We start from the raw sequence: 20,465 nt of genomic DNA on the forward strand, positions 1-20,465 counted from the left end.
AGTGATGTCCTTCCCAGGAGCCAGGCTTCTATACTGAGAGCTCACGCAGGCCAGTGGGTACCCGAGCTCCCCTTTCATCAGGCACCACTGCCATCCAAGTCCCATGTGCTGGCCCTGAGCATCCTGAAGGCTGAAAAGGTCGAGGGGGGTGGGGTGAGCTTCCTGTACTCAGTTCTGTGGGGACACCGCAGCCAGAGGCAGTACCTTCAGCCAGGAGAAGGAGACCAAAGCCTGCCAATGCCGGCCCCAGCTGTCCGGCCTTCTGCTACCCACCCTGGCTGGGGCTCCATCTGAAATCTTTTTCTTAAAACTTGGAACCATCCGTCTCCATCCCTCACCATCGCCATCAACATACCATGCACACACTGTCACACCTACACATGCACACTCGTGCACACACACACACGCACACACGCCCCCATGTGCCTCCATGTACCATCCTCACCATCCCACCTGCCATCAACATGCTGTCATGGGCTTCTCCCCATTATCTGTGTTTCCTTGCGTCTGACATGGGTAACCTGAGCTCCTCAGCACCTCCTGGTGAAGTGCCCCCTGATCCAGGGCCAGCACCTCACTGTATTTTCTGACAAATACTGCCCAGAAACAAAAGAGAAAAGATTGCCTTGAGTTCACAGTCCAGGAGACTTCACTCCATGTAGAGGAAAGGCGCAGCATACCACAGCAACCATCTATGGCAGCAGGAGTGTGAGGCAGTGCCTGTTTACATCATGGGAGACCAGGAAACAGAGGAAACAGGTCAGAGCCAGGGCGATATAACATCCAAAAGCCTACCCCTCGTGGTCTGCATCTGCCAGCCGTGACCTAACTCCCTAAAGCCTGCAAAATATAGCATTACCTGATCAGGAACAAGCACCACAAACATGAGCCTGTGTGAGACATTTCAGATTCACATGCCTTGTAATGGATAACTGTCCCCAGTGCCCGACACCCCTGGGTCATCCTGGACTGGGTCCTCTTATGGGCACCCTGACCTTGCTGTGATATTCTAGGCCATGGGAGTCTTCCAAGGGTAAATCCAGCAGCTGTGCTGTGCATGGCTGAGTCAGGTTTAGCCTGTAACTGGACCCCAATTGTTCCTCTCTCCCATCCACTTTCCCTCTATCTTGCCGCCAGGATGAGGATTAGTTCTACCCATGAGGAGGTACATACTCTCCCCGACTTCTGGCCAGAGACCGCTGGGTTCTCTCCAGAGCTGTCACGAAGTGAACCTTGAAGTTGACCTCGGCTCCTCGGAGCTCTCGCTCTGCAGGGCAAGGGCCTAGTTTCCAAGGAGCATTTTCTGCCCATCATTTGAGACAGAAGTCAGCCTAGGGCCACGCTGTCTGCAGCCTGTCACTCTCCCAGGGAGCTCAGCCCTGCAGAGCCATCTAGCCTGGCCCGTCTCTGCATCTCTCACTCAGGGATACAGTAGGGCATATGGCTCAGGATGCCATCATCGACCATCCATCACTACAAGCTACTCCTTGGAGCTCAGGGGATTTCTGGCTTCTCTAAATCCTTCTCTGAAATCCTTTCTCCTGAAAGACTCAAGCACCAGAAACCCTCTGGTGCCCCAGCCAAACTAGCTGCTACCTGATAGCACCAGTGTCCGGTGGTCACCCTGTGACTCATGCACGTTGCTACCCAGCAGCCCCACTCCCACCTGCAGTACCCCAGTCTGCTCCCAAACAAACAGCAAACACGCTAGTCGCAGCTGGAAGCATCCTTGGCGTGATTTATTGCCATCGTTCCAATATTTTGTTTGGAGCAGTAAACCTTTGGATATAAATCAAGTCATTAGAAGGAATGACGTTTAATCCTGCAGAAGGTGCCTCGATGGGCAAAGCAGCTCAAAAGTCATTAATTCTTGAGCGGATGGCCTACCCACCCCCTCCTCAACCCTCACCACACCCAGGTGTGGAAGGCCAAAGATGCAGCCTAGCCGCTTTTGTTTCCTTGAGTGGCATGTGTCACAACCACAAAGAAGGACCCCAGATATCTGTTTGGTGAGCTCCTCTTGGGTCTTCCTTTCTCCAGAAACACAGCCAGGAGGGACCACCTCTGTGCCTGTCACTTCATCCTTAGAGCAGCTGTGATGGTTGGATTTCACAGGAGCCCAGAGAAGAGCTCAGATTATCTTTAAGTGTCTCTTCATAGTGACCTCAGCCACCCTACGCGTGGTCATTACATGACGACCAAGTGCTGTTTGCCAGGTCTGAATGTCAATCCCCAGTGCACTCAAGGCAAAGACAGGCTGAGCTGTGGGAGGAACATTCAGTTGCCCCCTTACCCCAACCCAGCCAGACGCTGGAATCAAGGTCCCTGCACACCCTGTCTCCCCACATGGAGCTGGGGATAGAGCTGGGAGCATCTTCGTTGAGGGAGTTCCTGAGAAGACTGCCAGATTCTAAGTGTGGACGTTCTGGATGACAGTCTATTGTTCTTGTTTGTGCTGGGTCAGTGCTAATGAGGGTGACATGTGACGATGGTGCTGGGTGTCACAGGGCTGGATTGTGTGGTTTCTCTGCTGCCTCCAAAGCTGAGGTGGGAGGTAGGCATGGTGGCTCATGTCTGTAATCCCAGCACTCAAGAGGCTGATCCATAAGTTTGAAGGTAGCCTGGGCTACAGAGTGAGTCTGCCCCCCTAAAAATAGATAGATGATAGATGGATGGATGGATGGATGGATGGATGGATGGATGGATGGATGGGTAGGGGGAGAGAGGGGGGAGGGAGGGAGAGACAGAGAGGATAAAATAGAAGAATGAAATCAAGCCGGGGTGTACAGTCCCAAACTGGATAACGGGTACTATTTGTACCCAGCCTCTACTGTTTATAGATAAAGAATTCTGCATTCAGGCAGTATTCAGATCTGCATCCAGGTTTGGGGTAACCCAACATCAGTCTTCAGGCTTACTGATTCCTTCATCCCTGACAGAATTGCTCTGTGGAGGATCGGACTGTTTGTTGGAGGCTCCCCTCCCCCTCCTCATGCTCACCCTGACTCAACAAACCTTCCATTATTCAACAAAATCTCCCCTCCCGACTCCTCTCCTCCTGAGTTCATGACCTGTCATTTCCCATCCACACCATGACGTCAGCCCTAATCCAGTTCCACCTCTCTCTTTCCTCACTCACATCAGGCTGCTTCCGAGGCGCCCCAAGCATGACCTCTGAGTAGGTAGCCCTTAGAGACCCGTTCCTTTCTCAGCCTGGGCCCGAGGGACAGTCAACTGTCTTGGCCCGGGTCCAGCAGTGCATGGGGCCTGTGGGGCTGACGTGAGCGCGGGGTGTGGAGTGCTTAGCCCCGCTGCTGACATGGCTGCTCTTCGCTGCCTGGGGTGGTCTGGGCCCAGATGCCCGGTGCACTTATCCCACGGGCCCGGACGAGGTTTCCAGGGAGACAATTCCAGAGAACTGCATACAGTGAGCTGGGCTGGGCAGAGCAAAGGCCGGCCATCACAAAAACAGAGGTGGGCTCTTGCCGGACACACAGGGAAGGTGGTGTCTCCATGGGCAGCCGCTGCCAAGCCCAGTGTTCAGATCTGTCTTCTGAGGTCTTGCCTGCTCGCCTACACATTCAGACCAGAGGCCTCCTGCCTGACTCTTGCTGCAGTCCTTGGCTGCACCTGACTCCAAGTAAAGGCATTTCCTTGCAAATGTGAACTGTAGCTATTAGCAGGGAACAGCTATGCGGGCCCTCCCTGCCTCCCTGCCTCCCCCGGAGTGGTCCGGGGACCTCTTGGCCTTGTCTTAGCAATCCAGTCTGTCACTGGGCACCAGCATGATCTTCACAAGACAGAGGTTCCAGTGTTCAAATGCTGGACGCATGGGAGGGCCCTGGTAGTGTAGCTGCCTACCCATCCTGCTGGAGTCAGGACGGGGAGACTCGGGGTCACCTCTGGACAAAGTCAGTGCTCAGTGTTGGCCACCAGTACACAGCCACCGAGGATCAGAGCACCCACCCTGAGCCCCTGGAAAGGCCCCGGGTGATTCTAAGAGTGCCATGGGGTGGGGTGCCTCCCTCAGGACAGAGTGGCCCGTAAGGGACGAGACCCACTTTAAAGAAGCATGCGCTAAGACGGATTTGCTTTTGTGGCTCTTCAGGGTATCACAGACAGCAGCTGTGACAGGTCTGACAGCCACAGGCCAGCTCAGTAATTGACGCTGCCACCAGAACGACACATCCAGAGGCCAGCCAGAGCTGGAAAGATCATTATCTTCCGGTCAGGCCACTACAGTAATGAGGCTGCCCCATGGACTGCCTCTGAAGGCCAGTAAGGGAGACAGTGAACACACCTGTCCTTGAGTGGCCAACACGGTCTGGGCCAGCCGATGCCGGGGTCACCATGCAGCCTCTCCGTGGGGCCCCCTCAGGCTCCAGTTCCTAGGCGATCCCCTTGTTTTTATTCCCTGGGACTCTACAGCAGGGGTTCACTATTGTTTAAACCAAACTTAGCCCTTCCTGCTGAGGTGATGGGAGAGCGGTCACCAGGGACCCTGTCCTATGAGCAGTCCCATTCACCCGACTTGGTGTGATTTTTGGTTTGGGTTCTTTCACACAGTCCCATGGAGCTGGCCCCGGAACTCACTATGTAGCTGAGGTTACCCCGTTGCCCTGCCCCCACTTCCCAAGTACTAAGATGATAGGTGTGTGACGTCACACCCAGCTCCATCTTCCCGTGGGATCCACTGGGCACAGCCCCACAGCTGCAACTCCAGGCCCGGCGCCTCCATCCTGTTTTCCTGACCCTCCTGTCACTCTGGTAAGAGCTAGCTTTACACACACACACACACACACACACACACACACACACACACACACCACACCACACCAGAGCACCATCGAGAAATGGGCTCCTGGACATGAATGCCTGTCTGGCCCCAGCTCATCCCCTCCTTCCCCACGCTTCCTGCCCTTACACTTGGGAAGCCCATAAGCACCCCAAACTCTAGTGGGACTTGTTCCCTCTCAACAAAAACACACCAGAGTCCAATTTAACACTCAAGCCAGAAACCAGAAGCTGCCTCTCTCCACTCCCAGCCACCCCCCCATGTCCTGCTGGTACCCATGTGCGTCGGAGCCAGCTTTGACCAGCCCAGGAGGCCTTCCTCCACCGATGGAAGTTTTTGAACATTGGCCCCCTCAACCCCTCCTTTCCCACTTCCTTTTTTCTTTCTTTCTTTCTTTTTTTTTTTAATGGTGGCACACAGGCCTTTAATCCTAGCATTCCAGAGGCAGAGATCTGTCTGGATCTCGGTGAGTTCAAAGCCACACTGGAAGCAGCCAGGCATGGTAACAAGAGCCTTTAATGCCAGGAAATGATGGCAGGAAGCAGAAAGGTATTTAAGGCGTGAGGACGAGGAACCCCACTTTCTTTTACTATCTATCCTTTGGGCCAGGCCTCGGGTGCCTCTCCTCGTCAGGGCGGCTTTGCCTGGGGGATCTTGCTGTTCTGTTTTCAGCCCTCATCACACAGTGATCCTTGAGTTCACAACCCACCAGAGCTGAGGTTTGAACCCTGGAGGAGAGTCTGGTGCCTTTAGGACCGTGAAGCCCTTTGCTTGCTGGACCCTTCCAGTCTTTTCAGTCCTGCCGTTCCTCGACACCCTTCAGTCTCTGCATCCCTGCCTTCACCCTGAGCCTGGCTCCCTTCTTCACCCTGAGCCTGGCTCCCTTCTTCACCCTGAGCCTGGCTCCCTTCTTCACCCTGAGCCTGGCTCCCTTCTTCACCCTGAGCCTGGCTCCCTTCTTCACCCTGAGCCTGGCTCCCTTCTTCACCCTGAGCCTGGCTCCCTTCACCCTGAGCCTGGCTCTCGTGAGGCAGAGCAGCTGAGCTCTGCCAGGAATGTCCGCATTCATTTCCTTCGGATGCCAGCTGCTGCCGTCCCCTCTTCTTGGCCGGCCGGCCCTGGCGGCTGCAGCCTCTGGTCCTCCAAGCACATGTAGAGTGACTTATCCCTGCCTTCCCTCCTAACTGGGCTGAAGACCCCGTGAGTTTGAACTGTCCCTTTCCTGGCTAAGACACCGTCCCCAATGGCAGCACACAGCCTGGCCCGTCTAGGCACTCAGTCCACGTTGAGTGGGGAGCACATGGTGGTGACTAGCACGGCACTCTGATGGGGTGGCCAGAGGGCCAGCTGTCTGAGGGGCTGCCAGTGTGCGAGGCAGAAATAGGCGCTCCAGGGGCCACGTGGTGTCCCCTGTGGGCGTCATGAAGTTTATTCCTGCTTACCTGTCTTCCAGGTGGGCATTCAAGTGCACCTGAAGGACAGACAGGGCACACCTTGTGCTAAGCCATGTGTGTAGACTCAGACCAGCAGGGATGTGAACTCAGGTGCCCCCTACCCTGCACATGCCACATCACATCCCAGAAAGCTCACTGTGTGGAGAACACGTGTACAGTGTGGCACACCTCTTTGCCATGCATGATATTGGACTGTAAGACATGTGAATGGAATCTCATCAGTACACAAACATGCATAGTGCAGAGACTGTGTGTGTGCTGTGACCCCACATGTACCCCCCCCCGCCCCGCACAGTGGGCACCACCTACATACTGTAGACAAAGAAGCGCTTTGAAGCTGGCATTCAGGGCCTCTCCCTGTAGCTGGGCGGGGCATCTGGAGGAGTGATATGTTTATGGCTTCCTTCCCCCACCAAGTGATGGGCAGGTGGCTGGTTGTGGGGTCTGGTGGGGCAGCTGCTGGGTCCACAGACCAGCCAAGCGGCTGGCTGGTTGACTGACAGACAGCTTTTACAGGCCAGTCTTTGACAGTTCCGAGGGAATTCACAGCCCAGGCTGAGCTGACAGGGAACTACCCAGTTGAATCCAGAATCCTAATCACAGAGGCAGAGAACGGAATCGCTAAACAAAACAAGCAGCAGCCAGATCCGTCAGGCCAGTGCCCATCAGTCAGAGACAGGGAGACTCCTGCTCCCTTCCTCTGCTGGTCCTCCCAGAGCCCGGCACCACGGCACCACTGTGCCCAGGAGAGGGACCAGGCATCCCCACACCAGGAGCTGGCTGCTCCAAATGACACCTGCACCCCTGTGGACTTGTACAAATGAGTGTTTTAGCTCATTGTGTTGATGAGGGCACAGAACCGGTGAGACTTGAGCTCAAGGTCACACAGACTCACATTTGTCACTCTATTCCACCCACCTTACAGTCCCTCACACTCCTTCTCCCTTTCCGATATACCAATGCCTCACTAAACCGTGTGACTCATACCCAGGCACCCGGGCCTGATGCCACATACCTGTTATTCCCAACACTCCGGAGGGTGAAGCAAGACGATCATGAGTTTAAGGCCAGCCTGGGCTATACAGCGAGACCCTGTCTCCAATAATTAAGAAGGAACTCTCCAGACAACTTTTCTTAACCATGTCCTGGGATGAGTCCGGACTTACAGATCATTGTACCCTCTGCTGTGGATTCCTGTGTTCCCCAAATTCATGTGTTTGCCAACTTAATCACCAGAGTCATACAATGATGGTACTGGGGAGGGAATTAGAGTTTGGTGAGGTCTTGAGGCTAGCCCCATCCCTAGATAGGATTAGGGCTTTAGTGAAAACAGAAAGAGCGCTTGCCTGGAATCCACCAGCAAGAGGCCGTGGGTATGGCTCAGTAGTGGAGTGCCTGATGGGCTTGTACAAGTCCCAGGGTTCGATCCTTAGAACTGCAAGAAGAAGAAGAAAAGGAGCTGGAGTTGGGAAGAGGGAGAAGCAACCTAGGTTGGCAAGCTCCTGCCCCTGCGTGCTCTGCCCGCTGCCAGCCATGCTGCTGGGCTTGCAGCCTTTAGGACCAACCGCAAACTGAACTACGTTTTAGCCGTTACCGAGTCTTGGGTCATTCAGAAAAGGAAGAGTGACCACCTGTCATCTGACTGAATTCACTAGGGTCAGGACACCCGGAGGACATCAACCCACAGAAGGGAGGCTCCAGGTTGGAGGATGGACACCACTGCATGCACAGGCGCGGCTGGGCCACCTGGGAATGGCTGTCTGAATCCCACCTCCCACAGAGTGCTCGGGCCAACCACAGAGCCAACTTCAGGGTCCAGGGGCAGCTGACATCTGTGTCGGAAACAGCTCCACTAGCCGGAAGCCCCCTCCCCCCGCCCACCGCAGCATGCAGCCATGTGGGCACGCACTGCGACCAGTCCAGGCAATGCCCTGTAATCTAGCAATTTAGTAAATTGAATTTTCCTGTGAACACACGTGAGGATTTAAAGCCTTTTCGTGGAGGTTTCTTTCATCCAAATTTGGTGCCTAGAGCCCAGGCTGCTCTCTAATTGCTGAGCACTTGGGTCTTTCACTTTGCATCTAATCTGCATACATTAATGGTCTACCCATGCAGCGTTGCTTGTTCACCCTGAGCTAGTCAGAGGTCCCTGGGAGCAATTCAACCCTCACCCCTGGGCCAGCAGAAACCTCAGGGTCGGAGTGGCCCGGGCTGGTGGGAAGAGAGCCACAGGAAGTGCCCACAACACGGCTGCTGCCACAGGAACAGGACCCCAGCCTAGTGTGCCCCAGATGGCTGCAGAATACAGACATCTAGGGGTGTCTGTGTCAAGGAGAGGCGGGACTTAATAGCCACTGAGCCACGAGGGGCAGCAGATCCTTCTGCTTTGGGCTGCCCCATCCACTTGACCACTCAACTGGTACCTGTCACTCAGACACGCAGGCCCTTCCAGGCCACGGAAATACACTAGAGGAACACTTGGGAAGAGTTGGTGACTCCGGCCAGAACCCTAGCCGCTGTCTCAGCTCCCTCCCACATCTGGTACCAGCACAGCCTGTTAGCATCAGCCTTACCGCAGGCATTTATTGAGCCCCTAGAGTATGCACTAGGCATTGATCCCATCCAACAAAGGCAAGACAAGGACATCAAACTCCAACATTGTCCTTCAAAAACCCAAAGATCCCCGCCCCACCCCACCCCACCCCTGCTGCCAAGATCTAGTCCTTTCCTGCCCTACCCTTAGGACACTCTGCAGACCCATAAAAACATCTCCTGATCCAGGTTGAATTGCAAAGACCTGCCTAGTAGTGTGGGTGGGCCTCACCCAATCAGTGGAAGGCCTCAAAAAGAAAAACGCACGTTATCAAAGAAAGAATTCTGCCTTCAAAGAGCTTTTGGCTGGAGCCTCCTCTCTGCCTGTCAGAGAGACAGCCCTGCGTAAGCTCTCATCACCTGACAAACTCCTTAAGACCCCTCTCTCCTTCTCCCGTTTCTCTTCTTTCCCCACCCTCTCTTGGGCTCTCTCCCCCTCCCTCTCCCCCTCCCCCCTTTCTCATTCCTTCCTTTCCATGTATACTTCTTGTTGGGTGTGTTTTTCCTCAGACTCCTAGAGAACCGCCCCTCACTCAGGAACCTTCCAAGTTTCCTGTAATATGGGATCTGGCTGCTCGCTCAGGCTTGGCCTCTGAGCCTAGTGGGCAGAGCATGTCCCATTCCCAGGCAGCCTCTTCTGCACCTGGATTTTGGCCTCTAGGCTCAGCTCAGCACTGGTCACATACAGGGCTGCCCTGTGCTCTGGGTCCTGTCCAGAGCAGGTGTCAGGTGTGGGCTTCTCATCAAGAAGTGGAAACCGTGGTGCAGACACTAAAACCTGGTTGCCCAGGACACCAGTGGCTCTGCTTGTCCTGAGGGGATGTGAGGGGTGGTGAGCATGGGCTCAGTACATGCAGTGAGGCTCCCGGGACCCAGACCTAGCCAAGGGGAGCAGTCCAAACCCAAGGACTTGCCTGGGAAGCCCCAGTACGAGCAAGCATGGGAAGAAGCAGTATGCACAGCTGTGAGGCATCTTCCGCCCAAAGTTCTGGGATATGGAAAAGGGAAGTAGCTCCATTAGAAAATTCCAGAAGATTCAAGAGTCAGGAGTGGACTTGGATCTGGACCCCACCCTCTGCCTCTCCTGGCCCTGACGTCTCCCATCCCGACACTTCTGTTTTGACTCCTTCTCTGGGGCTCTCCCTCTGTGGACCACAGGGTCCAGAGTGGCAGGACCCTCTCCACCCTGCCCACCGGGACCTGGGCGGCCCAAGCAGCTGTGACCTCAAGTGCAGCATTCCTGGTAATGTGGGGTATTTTCAGCCCTCTCTAGGTACTGTGTTCTTTCTCCACCCTGTTGGTGCCAAATGTCTACACAAGCTGACCACAGGGATGGACACACTCACCTCCTCCAGCTTTTCCTGAACATTAGGGCCTGGGGTTCAGTATGGAAACCAGAAGATCTCCTTATATCTCTGCAGAGGGGTACACATATGATCCCTTTACCCAGAAACCCCACATGCTAGTGAAGACGCTTCCTGACTCTGCCACAGACTCAGACTGCCCCTCCTGATTGTTAAGCTCTGAGAGCCAAGCATGCTGGTACACACCTTTAATCCCAGAGCTTGGGAGGCTGAGACGGGAAGATTGAAGGTCTAAAGTCAGCCTGGGTTGTACGGTGAGACTGTCTCAAAAACACTGTAAAGGAAGGAAAAGAGGAAAGGGGGAGGAAAGAAACCTGGCTGTGAGGGGCTGGGGCGTGGCTCAGTGGTGGAGCCCCTGCCTAGAATCCCCCAGTGAGGGACTGGGGTGTGGCTCAGTGGTAGAGCCCCTGCCTAGAATCCCCCAGTGAGGGGCTGGGGTGTGGCTCAGTGGTAGAGCCCCTGCCTAGAATCCCCCAGTGAGGGGCTGGGGGTGTGGTTCAGTGGTAGAGACCCTGCCTAGAATCCCCCAGTGAGAGGCTGGGGTGTGGCTCAGTGCTAGAGCCCCTGCCTAGAATCCCCCAGTGAGGGGCTGGGGCGTGGCTTAGTGGTAGAGCCCCTGCCTAGAATCCCCTATGAGGGGCTGGGGTGTGACTCAGTGGTAGAGCCCCTGCCTAGAATCCCCCAGTGAGGGGCTGGGGTGTGGCTCAGTGGTAGAGCCCCTGCCTAGAATCCCCCAGTGAGGGGCTGGGGTGTGGCTCAGTGGTGGAGCCCCTGCCTAGAATCCCCCAGTGAGGGGCTGGGGTGTGGCTCAGTGGTGGAGCCCCTGCCTAGAATCCCCCAGTGAGGGCTGGGGTGTGGCTCAGTGGTAGAGCCCCTGCCTAGAATCCCCAGTGAGGGGCTGGGGGTGTGGTTCAGTGGTAGAGACCCTGCCTAGAATCCCCCAGTGAGGGGCTGGGGTGTGGCTCAGTGGTAGAGCCCCTGCCTAGAATCCCCCAGTGAGGGGCTGGGGGTGTGGCTTAGTGGTAGAGCACCAGCCTAGAATCCCTAGTGAGGGGTTCATCAGTAAAACACTTATGCATAAACCCTGAGTTCCATCCTCAGTTCCACAAAAGAGAGAGAGAGAGAGAGAGAGAGAGAGGAGAAAAGAAGACAAAAGAATGAGTCTTACCTATCATCATTGGCCTTTGCTTCCCCTCAGAAGATAACCAGAAAGGTTTTCAGCCAAAATACTGAGAAGAAAAACTTCCAGGCGATCAAGAGTTCAGAGCACGGAGCGCATTTGGCAGTCCCCATAACTCATGCCTTGTTTCTTCTCACGTTGTGTGTGTTTCTTTGAATGTCATCTGTCCAGAAAGAGAAGGAACTGCTTATTTCCTGCTGTGCAGAGGTTTGACGTGCCCTTACAGATCTTAACTTCGTACCGAGAGTAGCAAGCAGGTGACCCAGACAATGAGAACAGAGGGGGGTATGGCTGACCTGGAGGGTCTGCTGTCCTGGGTGAGGGTAAGACACAGGTACATGGCAGCATCCACGTCATTGGAAGGAAGAAGGGAGGAGGAATCCAGCTCATGCTGCCCAGCAAGTTCACTTCATTGTTGCTTTTCTAGGTTTGAAATCTAAGATGAACACCCTACTACTGAGCCATGTCCCCCAGCCCCTACCACTGAGCCACACCCCAGCCCCTCACTGGGGGATTCTAGGCAGGGGCTCTACCACTGAGCCACACCACCTCAATCCCTCACTGGGGGATTCTAGGCAGGGGCTCTACCACTGAGCCACACCCCAGCCCCTCACTGGGGGATTCTAGGCAGGGGCTCTACCACTGAGCCACACCCCAGCCCCTCACTGGGGGATTCTAGGCAGGGGCTCTACCACTGAGCCACACCACCTCAATCCCTCACTGGGGGATTCTAGGCAGGGGCTCTACCACTGAGCCACACCACCTCAATCCCTCACTGGGGGATTCTAGGCAGGGGCTCTACCACTGAGCCACACCCCAGCCCCTCACCGGGGGTTCTAGGCAGGGGCTCTACCACTGAACCACACCCCAGCCCCTCACCGGGGGTTCTAGGCAGGGGCTCTACCACTGAGCCACACCCCAGCCCCTCACCGGGGGTTCTAGGCAGGGGCTCTACCACTGAGCCACACCCCAGCCCCTCACTGGGGGATTCTAGGCAGGTGCTCCACCACTGAGCCATACCCCATACCCCATAACCCTCACTGGTTAGTTTTAAGCAAGCACTCTACCCACTGATCCACATCCCTGCCCCTGTTTTTCTAAGCTGATTCTGGGTGCACTTGAACTTACTCATTGCCTCGGCCAGCCTTGGGCTAATGCTCCTACTGCCTCAGCCTCTTGAGGGCTAGGATCACCACGCTTCACCATGCCCTGCTGAATTCAGTTTTTATCTAGATTCTGTTTATTTAGAACCTCAGGGATGGGGGGTGTTGGGGTGGCTCTGCTGAAGCCATGGCCTCCCTGTCCTTCAGAGTTGTGTGCTCCTGATGTCAGTCCTGAGGACACATCAGGCGCCGTGGTTAGCGGACCCTTCTTGGGTGCCCCATAGAGTTGTCAATGACCCTGAAGCGCAGTGCTTGGGGCATGCACCTGCTCCGGCCTTCAGATACCCTGGTTTCTGGCTCTGGGTCGCCCAGAGCTTCAGTCTTTGTTTAAACGACACATGGGAAAGCCACTGCCTCCATGTGAGAACTGCACCACAGCATCAGGGAGAGTCCCTTGCGTTCCCTTCGTTACGTTTCTCTCTATTCAGAAGTAGCCGTGTGAGAGTCGGGTCCATTGTCACCTAATGAGCTGCCCTGCGTTTAAGGGTTGGCCTTGGACAGCTTTGGGCACACCCCCAGCTCCACGTGAGATCGGTCCTTTTACCTGTTATTAATTGCAAAATAAAATTTCTCTTTCAAGGGGGCCATTGCTACCAGCTTGGCCTGTTTGGGGTTGTGCCCAGGAGGGAGTCTCCCTTTATCCTGTGCCCTTCCTTGATGCCACAGGACTGGCCATCTGTTGAATGTGGCTGGTGGCCGAGAGGCAGCATGCGCAGGACAGGGTCCTCCTCTCCCCTCTGCACAGTGCCCACAGCCCTAGCAGCCGCAGTCTGACTGATGAGTGATGAGGAGCCTCCACAAGTGGCTCGTCAGCCCCACTCCTGGCCAGATTCAGCATGACTCATTTGCTCCGGAAAAGGAATATAAATAAGCACCGTCACACCTTGACAGGTTGACAGGGGCGACAACCAGAGTCAATCCCCGGATCTGAGACGCGGAGGGGGAGAGGTGATTTAGCAGAACCCGCTGCCGTCACCAGAAGAAAATAATTAAAGAACGCCGCGGTGGAGAGGGAAACGGAGCGGCTGCAGCGGGTCCCTTCTGGTGAAGGGATCTGTCATCGCTGGCAGCAGGAGAGGACCCCACACGCCAAAGAGAAATGAACTCTGGAAGCCTGTGCCGAAGAGAGGATGGGATGGGGAGGAGGGACGCTGGTGGGGATGGAATGGGCTCAGCTGAGGGGACACTAGACAGGGCTTCACCACTAAGCCAGTACCCACCGCTCACCCCACTTCAGCACAGAGCTCCCCCTCCCCCCCCCCCCGCCACCAGGAAGGATTGTTTGGAAGCTTTCCCTGTGTATATGTGTGTCCTCACATACACACGGACCTGGGGATACCCAGGAAGGTGGAGGCATGCCATCCTTTGTCCCAAAGGGGCATTACTTGTACCCAATCCAGCAGAAGAAAGTGATAGTGTGCCCAGGATCTGCCTCTGCTTCCATCTCTTAAGGTTTGGGCGTGAAAGGGCCCCCATGGGCTCCCAACTGGTAGTACGGCTTTGAAGGCCATGGTGCTTTAGGAGGTGGGGCCTGGCAGGGAGAAGTGGGTCACTAAGGGTAGAGCTTTGAGTTTATCTCCACTTCTGATTCTGCTCCCGGTCCATCATGTGGGAGGAGTCTACCTGATGCTCCTGTTACCATGACTACCACATGCCTCCCCTGCCATGGTGGACTGAAATCTCTGAGGCTGTGCACCAAAATAAGGCCTTCTTCTCGTTTCTATCAGTGTTCAATCACAGCAGTGAGAAAGTTCTTAATACATTACCTCACTTGGGGGTTGAAGAAGGTCCAGAGGTTATGTATGGTAGCCCACACCTACAGACCTAGCAGGGAGATTGAAGCAGGAGGATTGTGAATGTGAGGCCAACTTGGTAAAAGTGAGACCCTGTTTTGGAAAAGAAGATTCTGGAGTCTTGGGAAACAGCTTAGTTAGTTTAATGTTTTCCATGTAAGCATAAGGCCTGGAGTTTTGCTCATAAGCACAGAAGTGAGAAAACCAGGTCTGGAGGTGCTAGGATGTGGATCCCAAGGGCTCACTGGCCTGTCCATCTAGCTGAAGTGATAAGCACCAGGGTCAGTGAGAGATCCCCAATGAATACGGTGGTCAGAGATGGAGGAAGACTCCAGTGTCAACTTTGGGCCTATACACACACACACACACACACACACATACGCACACACGCACACACGCACGCACACATGCACACACACACACGCACGCACACGTGCACACACACATGCACATATACACACATGCACATACACACACATGCACTTACACACACATGCACATACACACACATGCACATACACACACACATAAATACACTCACATACACATGAAAAACTGAGGTAGAGAATGGTCGAGGAAAGCACCAAATGTATTGACTAGACATACATGCCCCCTCACAGTGATGGTTCCAGGAAATTCAGGCTCTTTGGGCTTTCCATCCCAGAAGGGGCCTTTGTTGGCCTCCTTGCTTGCTAATGAATGAAGGAGATGTGGGGCACAGCCTCAGACTGGGCACAACAAGATCAAGGTCACGGCACTGAAGCCGAGAAACTGGATCCCACGGAGAGATCCACAGAGTCTGGGTCAGTGACCACCTGGATGCCCCTTCACCCGCTTAATATAGCCACCGACCTCTGCCCAACACACAGAGGCGTCAGGGAGTGCTGGCCCCTCAGAAGCACCCCTTCCCTGCCAGAAACCATCAGGTATGGCTGGGCACAGTGCCCCCAAATTCTGGCCCTCACTCTGGCTCTCTGCTCGTGGGAAGGGCAGCTGTTGTTCTGACTGTGACCAGTTTTCAGCAAAGTTTCAGAGCACAGATGTCCACTCCAGGACCCAGGAACAGAGTCCCTGACATCTCAGTGGATGGGTGGGATCTGAAGCAGGAGATCCCTTAACATAAAACCTGCCTTCCCAACCAACTGCCCCCCAACACACCAAATGGCTTGAAGGGGAATTCCCCATCCTGGCCAAGGTTGTTGCCCTGGTTTACCTCTGCCCAGCCTAATGTGACCTCTTTGGTGGGTGGAGGGAACATTCCAGAGCTTGACCAATGCTGTGGTTGGTCAAGTGTGGTTGGTTGGATATGAAGTGTCCTCCAACAGGCTTGTTAGGGCTTGAATGTGAAAGGTCCTTCACAGGCGTGGGTGTTTGAGCACTTGGCCACCTGGTGGCGCTGTTTGAGGCTATGGAATCTTTAGGACCCGTGGCCTAGATGGCTGATATAGGACTATAGGGGCTGGCTAGAGGATTATACCGAGCCTCGGTTTGGGCCTGAGATCTCTGGTTTCCGGTTGGCCGAGCTCTAACAGTTCACTTCCCAACCACAGACAGAAGTCAAATGGCCGTGCCTCACCCACCACGCATGTGTGAGCTAAAAATAAATCCTTCTGTATTCTGTCTCAGTAACAACAAAAGTATTAGTACAAGGTTCGTGTCTTAGAGCCTTGGTCCCCAGCTCTTGGTCCTATTTAGGAAGTTCTGAGAACTTTAGGTGGTGAGACCTAGCTTGAAGGAGTGGGTCACTGGAAGTGGGTCTTAGAAGGTATCTTGTCCCAGGCCCCTTCCTGTGTTGCTCTCTCTGTTTTCTGGTCAGCTGTGAGGATAACAACTCTCCTCTACCACATGATCCCCCCCCATAATGCTCTGTCCTAGCACATGAGGCCAAGCAACCTCTGTAACAGTAGCCCTGAATAAGTCTTTCCTCTTAAAAAAAAAAAAAAAAAAAAAAAAGATTTACTTATTTTAATTGTCTGTTTATGGATGTTTGCTGCAAATATGTTTGTGTGTCACATGTGTGCTGTACCCATGGAGGACAGAAGAGGGGGTAGGAGTCTCGAACTGGAGTTACAGACGGTTGTGAGTCAGTATGTAGTGCTGGGACTTGAACCCAGGTCCTCTGGGAGGGCATATTTCCTCTTTTAATTGGTGTATATCCGGCATTTTGTCATAGCAACCAGAAAAGTAACGAACACAGCCAGTGACAAACAGACCTCTCTCCATCTTCCCCACATCACCAACCAGCACTTGCCTGAGCCTCCACTCTGCTCACACCTGTAGTGGACACCAGGACCAGCCAGACATGAACATCAGCCCCCTGTCTATACCAGGAAGGCCAAGGCTATGACGGGAATGTCAAGGCAAGGGAACCTCCCAGGGATCGTGGAGTGCCTTTCTTCCGTGGGCTTGGTGTTATCATATTCAAGTATGGAGCAGGGTGTGGTGACAGGCATGGAGACAGGCTGGACCGAGCTTTCTAAAGGGTGCTTTGTGACTTAATGCCAGGGTGGGGTGGAGGGTGGCCTGAGGGGGTCCCGCCTGTTGGGCTGGGCAGATATGTGGTACTTCCACACTTAACTCCCACTGTTTAACACTTCTCTCTTCTCTGCTGCTCTCCAGGCATGAAGTTCAGCATCAGGACCCAGCAGCATGTAAGTTCTGAGAACCCCCTAAATCGCAGGTGACTGGGGGAAAGTAGGAGACGGGGAGAAAGACAATTCGGAGCTTAGAGTGAATCCATTCACAGGAAGAAAAACGTGCCAGGTCCTTTCCAAGGGCCTTGGGAACAAAACCCGGGGCTTTGGATCCATGAATTTCTCTTCTCTGTTAGATGGCTCCTTTGGACTGTGCTAACAGACACAGTAAATCTGAGCAAGTCTCCTGCAGGCCACCATTTCCCACCACCCACCCTGGCCAAGCCAAGGTTCCTGGGGGGACTGCACCACCTTGTGGTAGAAATTATATTTGCAGTTCTGATCACACATTTCCGCAATACCGTGTGACCCCCAGGTCTTAGACCAGAGGCTCACACCATCAGCACCAGCCTGTCCCAACTCCCCTTTCCTGAAGATAAATTTAAGCCAGAATGGTTAGAGGCCCCTGCCATGTGGAGGGCTAGGGTTAAGTGGCCCTCCATGCCCAGTTGTCCTAAACATCCTAACCACTTCTCTTCTTGCCCCAGGATGGCCACTTGAGAATACCCACAGAAAGGGTCACTCGAGATTCAACTAGTGGATCCCCAAGAGGCCTCCAACTTCAGGTACCTGACCAGCCTCGACCTCACCCGAAGGCAAAGGCAGTGGGGTCTCCTTTGCGACTCCGGCAGCGCAGGCGGAGACTGCTCATCAAAAAGATGCCAGCTGCAGGGACCATCCGAGGCATCAACTCGTCTGAGACCTTTGTCCAGCCAAGACCCCACGCCATGGACAGTCGCTGGGCCAGCCTGCATCAGAGCCAGCAGGAGCGCAAGCGTGTGATGCGAGAAGCCTGCGCCAAGTACCGGGCCAGCAGCAGCCGCAGGGCTGTCACTCCGCGCCACGTGTCCCGCATCTTCGTGGAGGACCGCCACCGCGTGCTGTACTGCGAGGTGCCCAAGGCAGGATGCTCCAACTGGAAGCGGGTGCTCATGGTGCTTGCAGGGCTGGCCTCCTCCACGGCCGATATACAGCACAACACCGTCCACTACGGCAGCGCCCTCAAGCGGCTGGATACTTTCGACCGTCAGGGCATCGTGCACCGTCTCAGTACCTACACCAAGATGCTCTTTGTCCGGGAACCCTTTGAGAGGCTGGTCTCTGCTTTCCGGGACAAGTTTGAGCACCCCAACAGCTACTATCACCCTGTCTTTGGCAAGGCTATCCTGGCCCGCTATCGGGCCAACGCCTCGGGGGAGGCACTGCGGACTGGCTCCGGCGTGCAGTTCCCGGAGTTCATCCAGTACCTGCTGGATGTCCATCGGCCCGTGGGCATGGACATCCACTGGGACCACGTCAGCCGGCTGTGCAGCCCCTGCCTCATCGACTATGACTTCGTGGGCAAGTTCGAGAGCATGGAGGACGATGCCAACTTCTTTCTGCATCTCATCCACGCGCCTGGGAACCTGACCTTCCCGAGGTTCAAGGACAGGCACTCTCAGGAGGCTCGGACCACGTCGAGAATCACCCATCAGTACTTCGCGCAGCTCTCCGCCCTGCAGCGGCAGCGAACCTACGACTTTTACTACATGGATTACCTGATGTTCAACTACTCCAAGCCTTTCTCGGACCTGTACTGAGGGGTGAGGCCTGCTGGTCAGGGGAGGGCCTTGGCTGCCCACTCACCTCCCAGGAGCTGAGCTACACCGCGGGCCTCAGACCATGTGAGGTGTGGTGGCTGTGGCCCTAGGTGGGGGAGAGAGGCCCAGACATTGGACCTTGACTCTTGTCCCACACCTGTCTGTCTCCTCATTGGGTGGCCTGAGCTTGCTTCTGAGGACGGATGCTCCGCCGAGCTCAGCCAGGATGCTGACAGGGAAGCCTGAGGGCCCCAGCGTAAGGGATGTCCTGCATTCCCTTATCCTCTGCCTTGTACCAGACCACCAGGTCTGCTGCTTTTCTATGACCCAGGGGAGGTCTGAATAAAGCACATGGTTTTCAGATCAGTGGTGGCTACTCCATGTCACGCCGTGAAGTCATAGGGACCTTGGCCTATGCTTTGGGGGAGTTTTCGAATTTTAGTTTTTAGATTTATTTTACTTTTAATCATATGTGAGTATGTGCACGTGAGTGCAGGTGTCTGTGGCGCCCAGAGGCGTCAGATTCCCCCAAGGCCGTTGTGAGCCTCCTGGAGGCGCTGGCAAGCAAACTCTGGTCTGAGCTCTTGACTGCTACGCCATGTCTCTGCTTCCTGCTTGTGTTGTTAAAGCCGGGTCTTGCTATGTAGCTCTGGGTTTTGGGGGGTTCATTCCTTCCTCCCAATCAGCCGGACCACCTGGGGGCCCTCCTAGAGGGAAGTCCCTGTGGGAAAGATAGGCCTGTCCCCACTGAGGGAGTGGGGTCTCTTGTGTCACGCCTTACAGCAGGCTCTCTGAGGACCGCGAGAACAGAGGCATGCTCCCTGCCAGCTGCCCCCCGGGGCTGCTACTGGGGCCCGTGAGGCACCGAGAACAGCGGTCGGTCCGTGTGGTTCTCACAGTGGGGAATGACGCTGTCCCCAGCTTCCCGGATACCTGGCCTAAGCTGACTGAAGCTATAATCTGCACCTCCCTGACCCTGACCATGACCTCTAGCCCTGTCTATTCACCTGACAAAACACTTCAAGGCTGGCACATTACCCGTCCTTGAGGAACCAGCCTTGGGGGAGGGGAAACTGCTCCTTAAGCATATAGTTCCATACCAGAACTGATTCTGAAATTGTCACAAGCCAGAGTGACGTCAGAAAGGTCCCAGTGGAAGTACTGTGGATGCTTAGAGTGTGGGTGTGACTGGAGCTGCGTGGACTGTCTGTAGGGAGAGGGGCGCACTTTGTATTGGGGACAGATGTCTTTGCCTGTATCGACAGGTCTGCCAGGAACCTCTGCTTGCCTTTCTGGACGTATCCAAGGGGCAATCTGCGGTCCTCCTGGGAGTCGGTTCCTAAAGCTGCTCCTACTGGAGAGGACACTGCTGTTGGATCCCTAGGAAGAGACAACGCTGAGTCCTCAGAGCAGTGGACACTGCTGGACTCCAGCTAGCTTCCACACTGACTGGAGCTAGTCCATTTCCATTTTGCCTCCACTCCGGACTCTGGAATCTTCCATGACTGGAACAAGTAGCTGAGGCCACATTCATCCTGGAGCCCTGAGCAAGGGCGAGGCTGCCCTCCGGTTCCAGCTGGAGGTGACCATCTGATAGTGAGGGACCCAGAGGGACAAGGAAGAGGCTAAAATCACAGCCTGAGGGACTTGAGACTCATTTCAGGCAGGTGTTCAAAGGCTCAGAAAGCCAAGAAAGCTGTCCCTCTACCTGAGCCAGAACCAGCTCTAGACCTATGCAAGAGAAGGCAAGAGGGCCTGGCTAACTGTGCCCAGAAGTAGCAGGCCCTGGGCTCCAGCGCTCACAATGCAGAAAGTGTCCGTCCCTGGTCATGGGTGCATTTGGCAGAGACT

The 20,465-nt window shown here is 54.9% G+C and overlaps 1 protein-coding gene across 1 annotated transcript in view; it reads left to right on the plus strand.

Annotated features, from left to right (window-relative positions):
* Positions 1–18,977, plus strand: part of Chst8 (carbohydrate sulfotransferase 8) — a 128,282-nt gene extending 109,305 nt beyond the window's left edge. Inside the window, exons 3-4 of the mRNA XM_028877781.2 lie at positions 16,961–16,992; positions 17,523–18,977. Of these exons, the coding sequence (XP_028733614.1) occupies positions 16,961–16,992; positions 17,523–18,614 (1,124 nt within the window). The 3' untranslated portion in view covers positions 18,615–18,977. The remainder of the gene's footprint in view (positions 1–16,960; positions 16,993–17,522) is intronic.
* The last annotated feature ends 1,488 nt before the right edge of the window (positions 18,978–20,465 follow it).

The sequence above is a fragment of the Peromyscus leucopus genome, chromosome 1, assembly GCF_004664715.2.
Source record: "Peromyscus leucopus breed LL Stock chromosome 1, UCI_PerLeu_2.1, whole genome shotgun sequence".
Taxonomy (NCBI): domain Eukaryota; kingdom Metazoa; phylum Chordata; class Mammalia; order Rodentia; family Cricetidae; genus Peromyscus; species Peromyscus leucopus.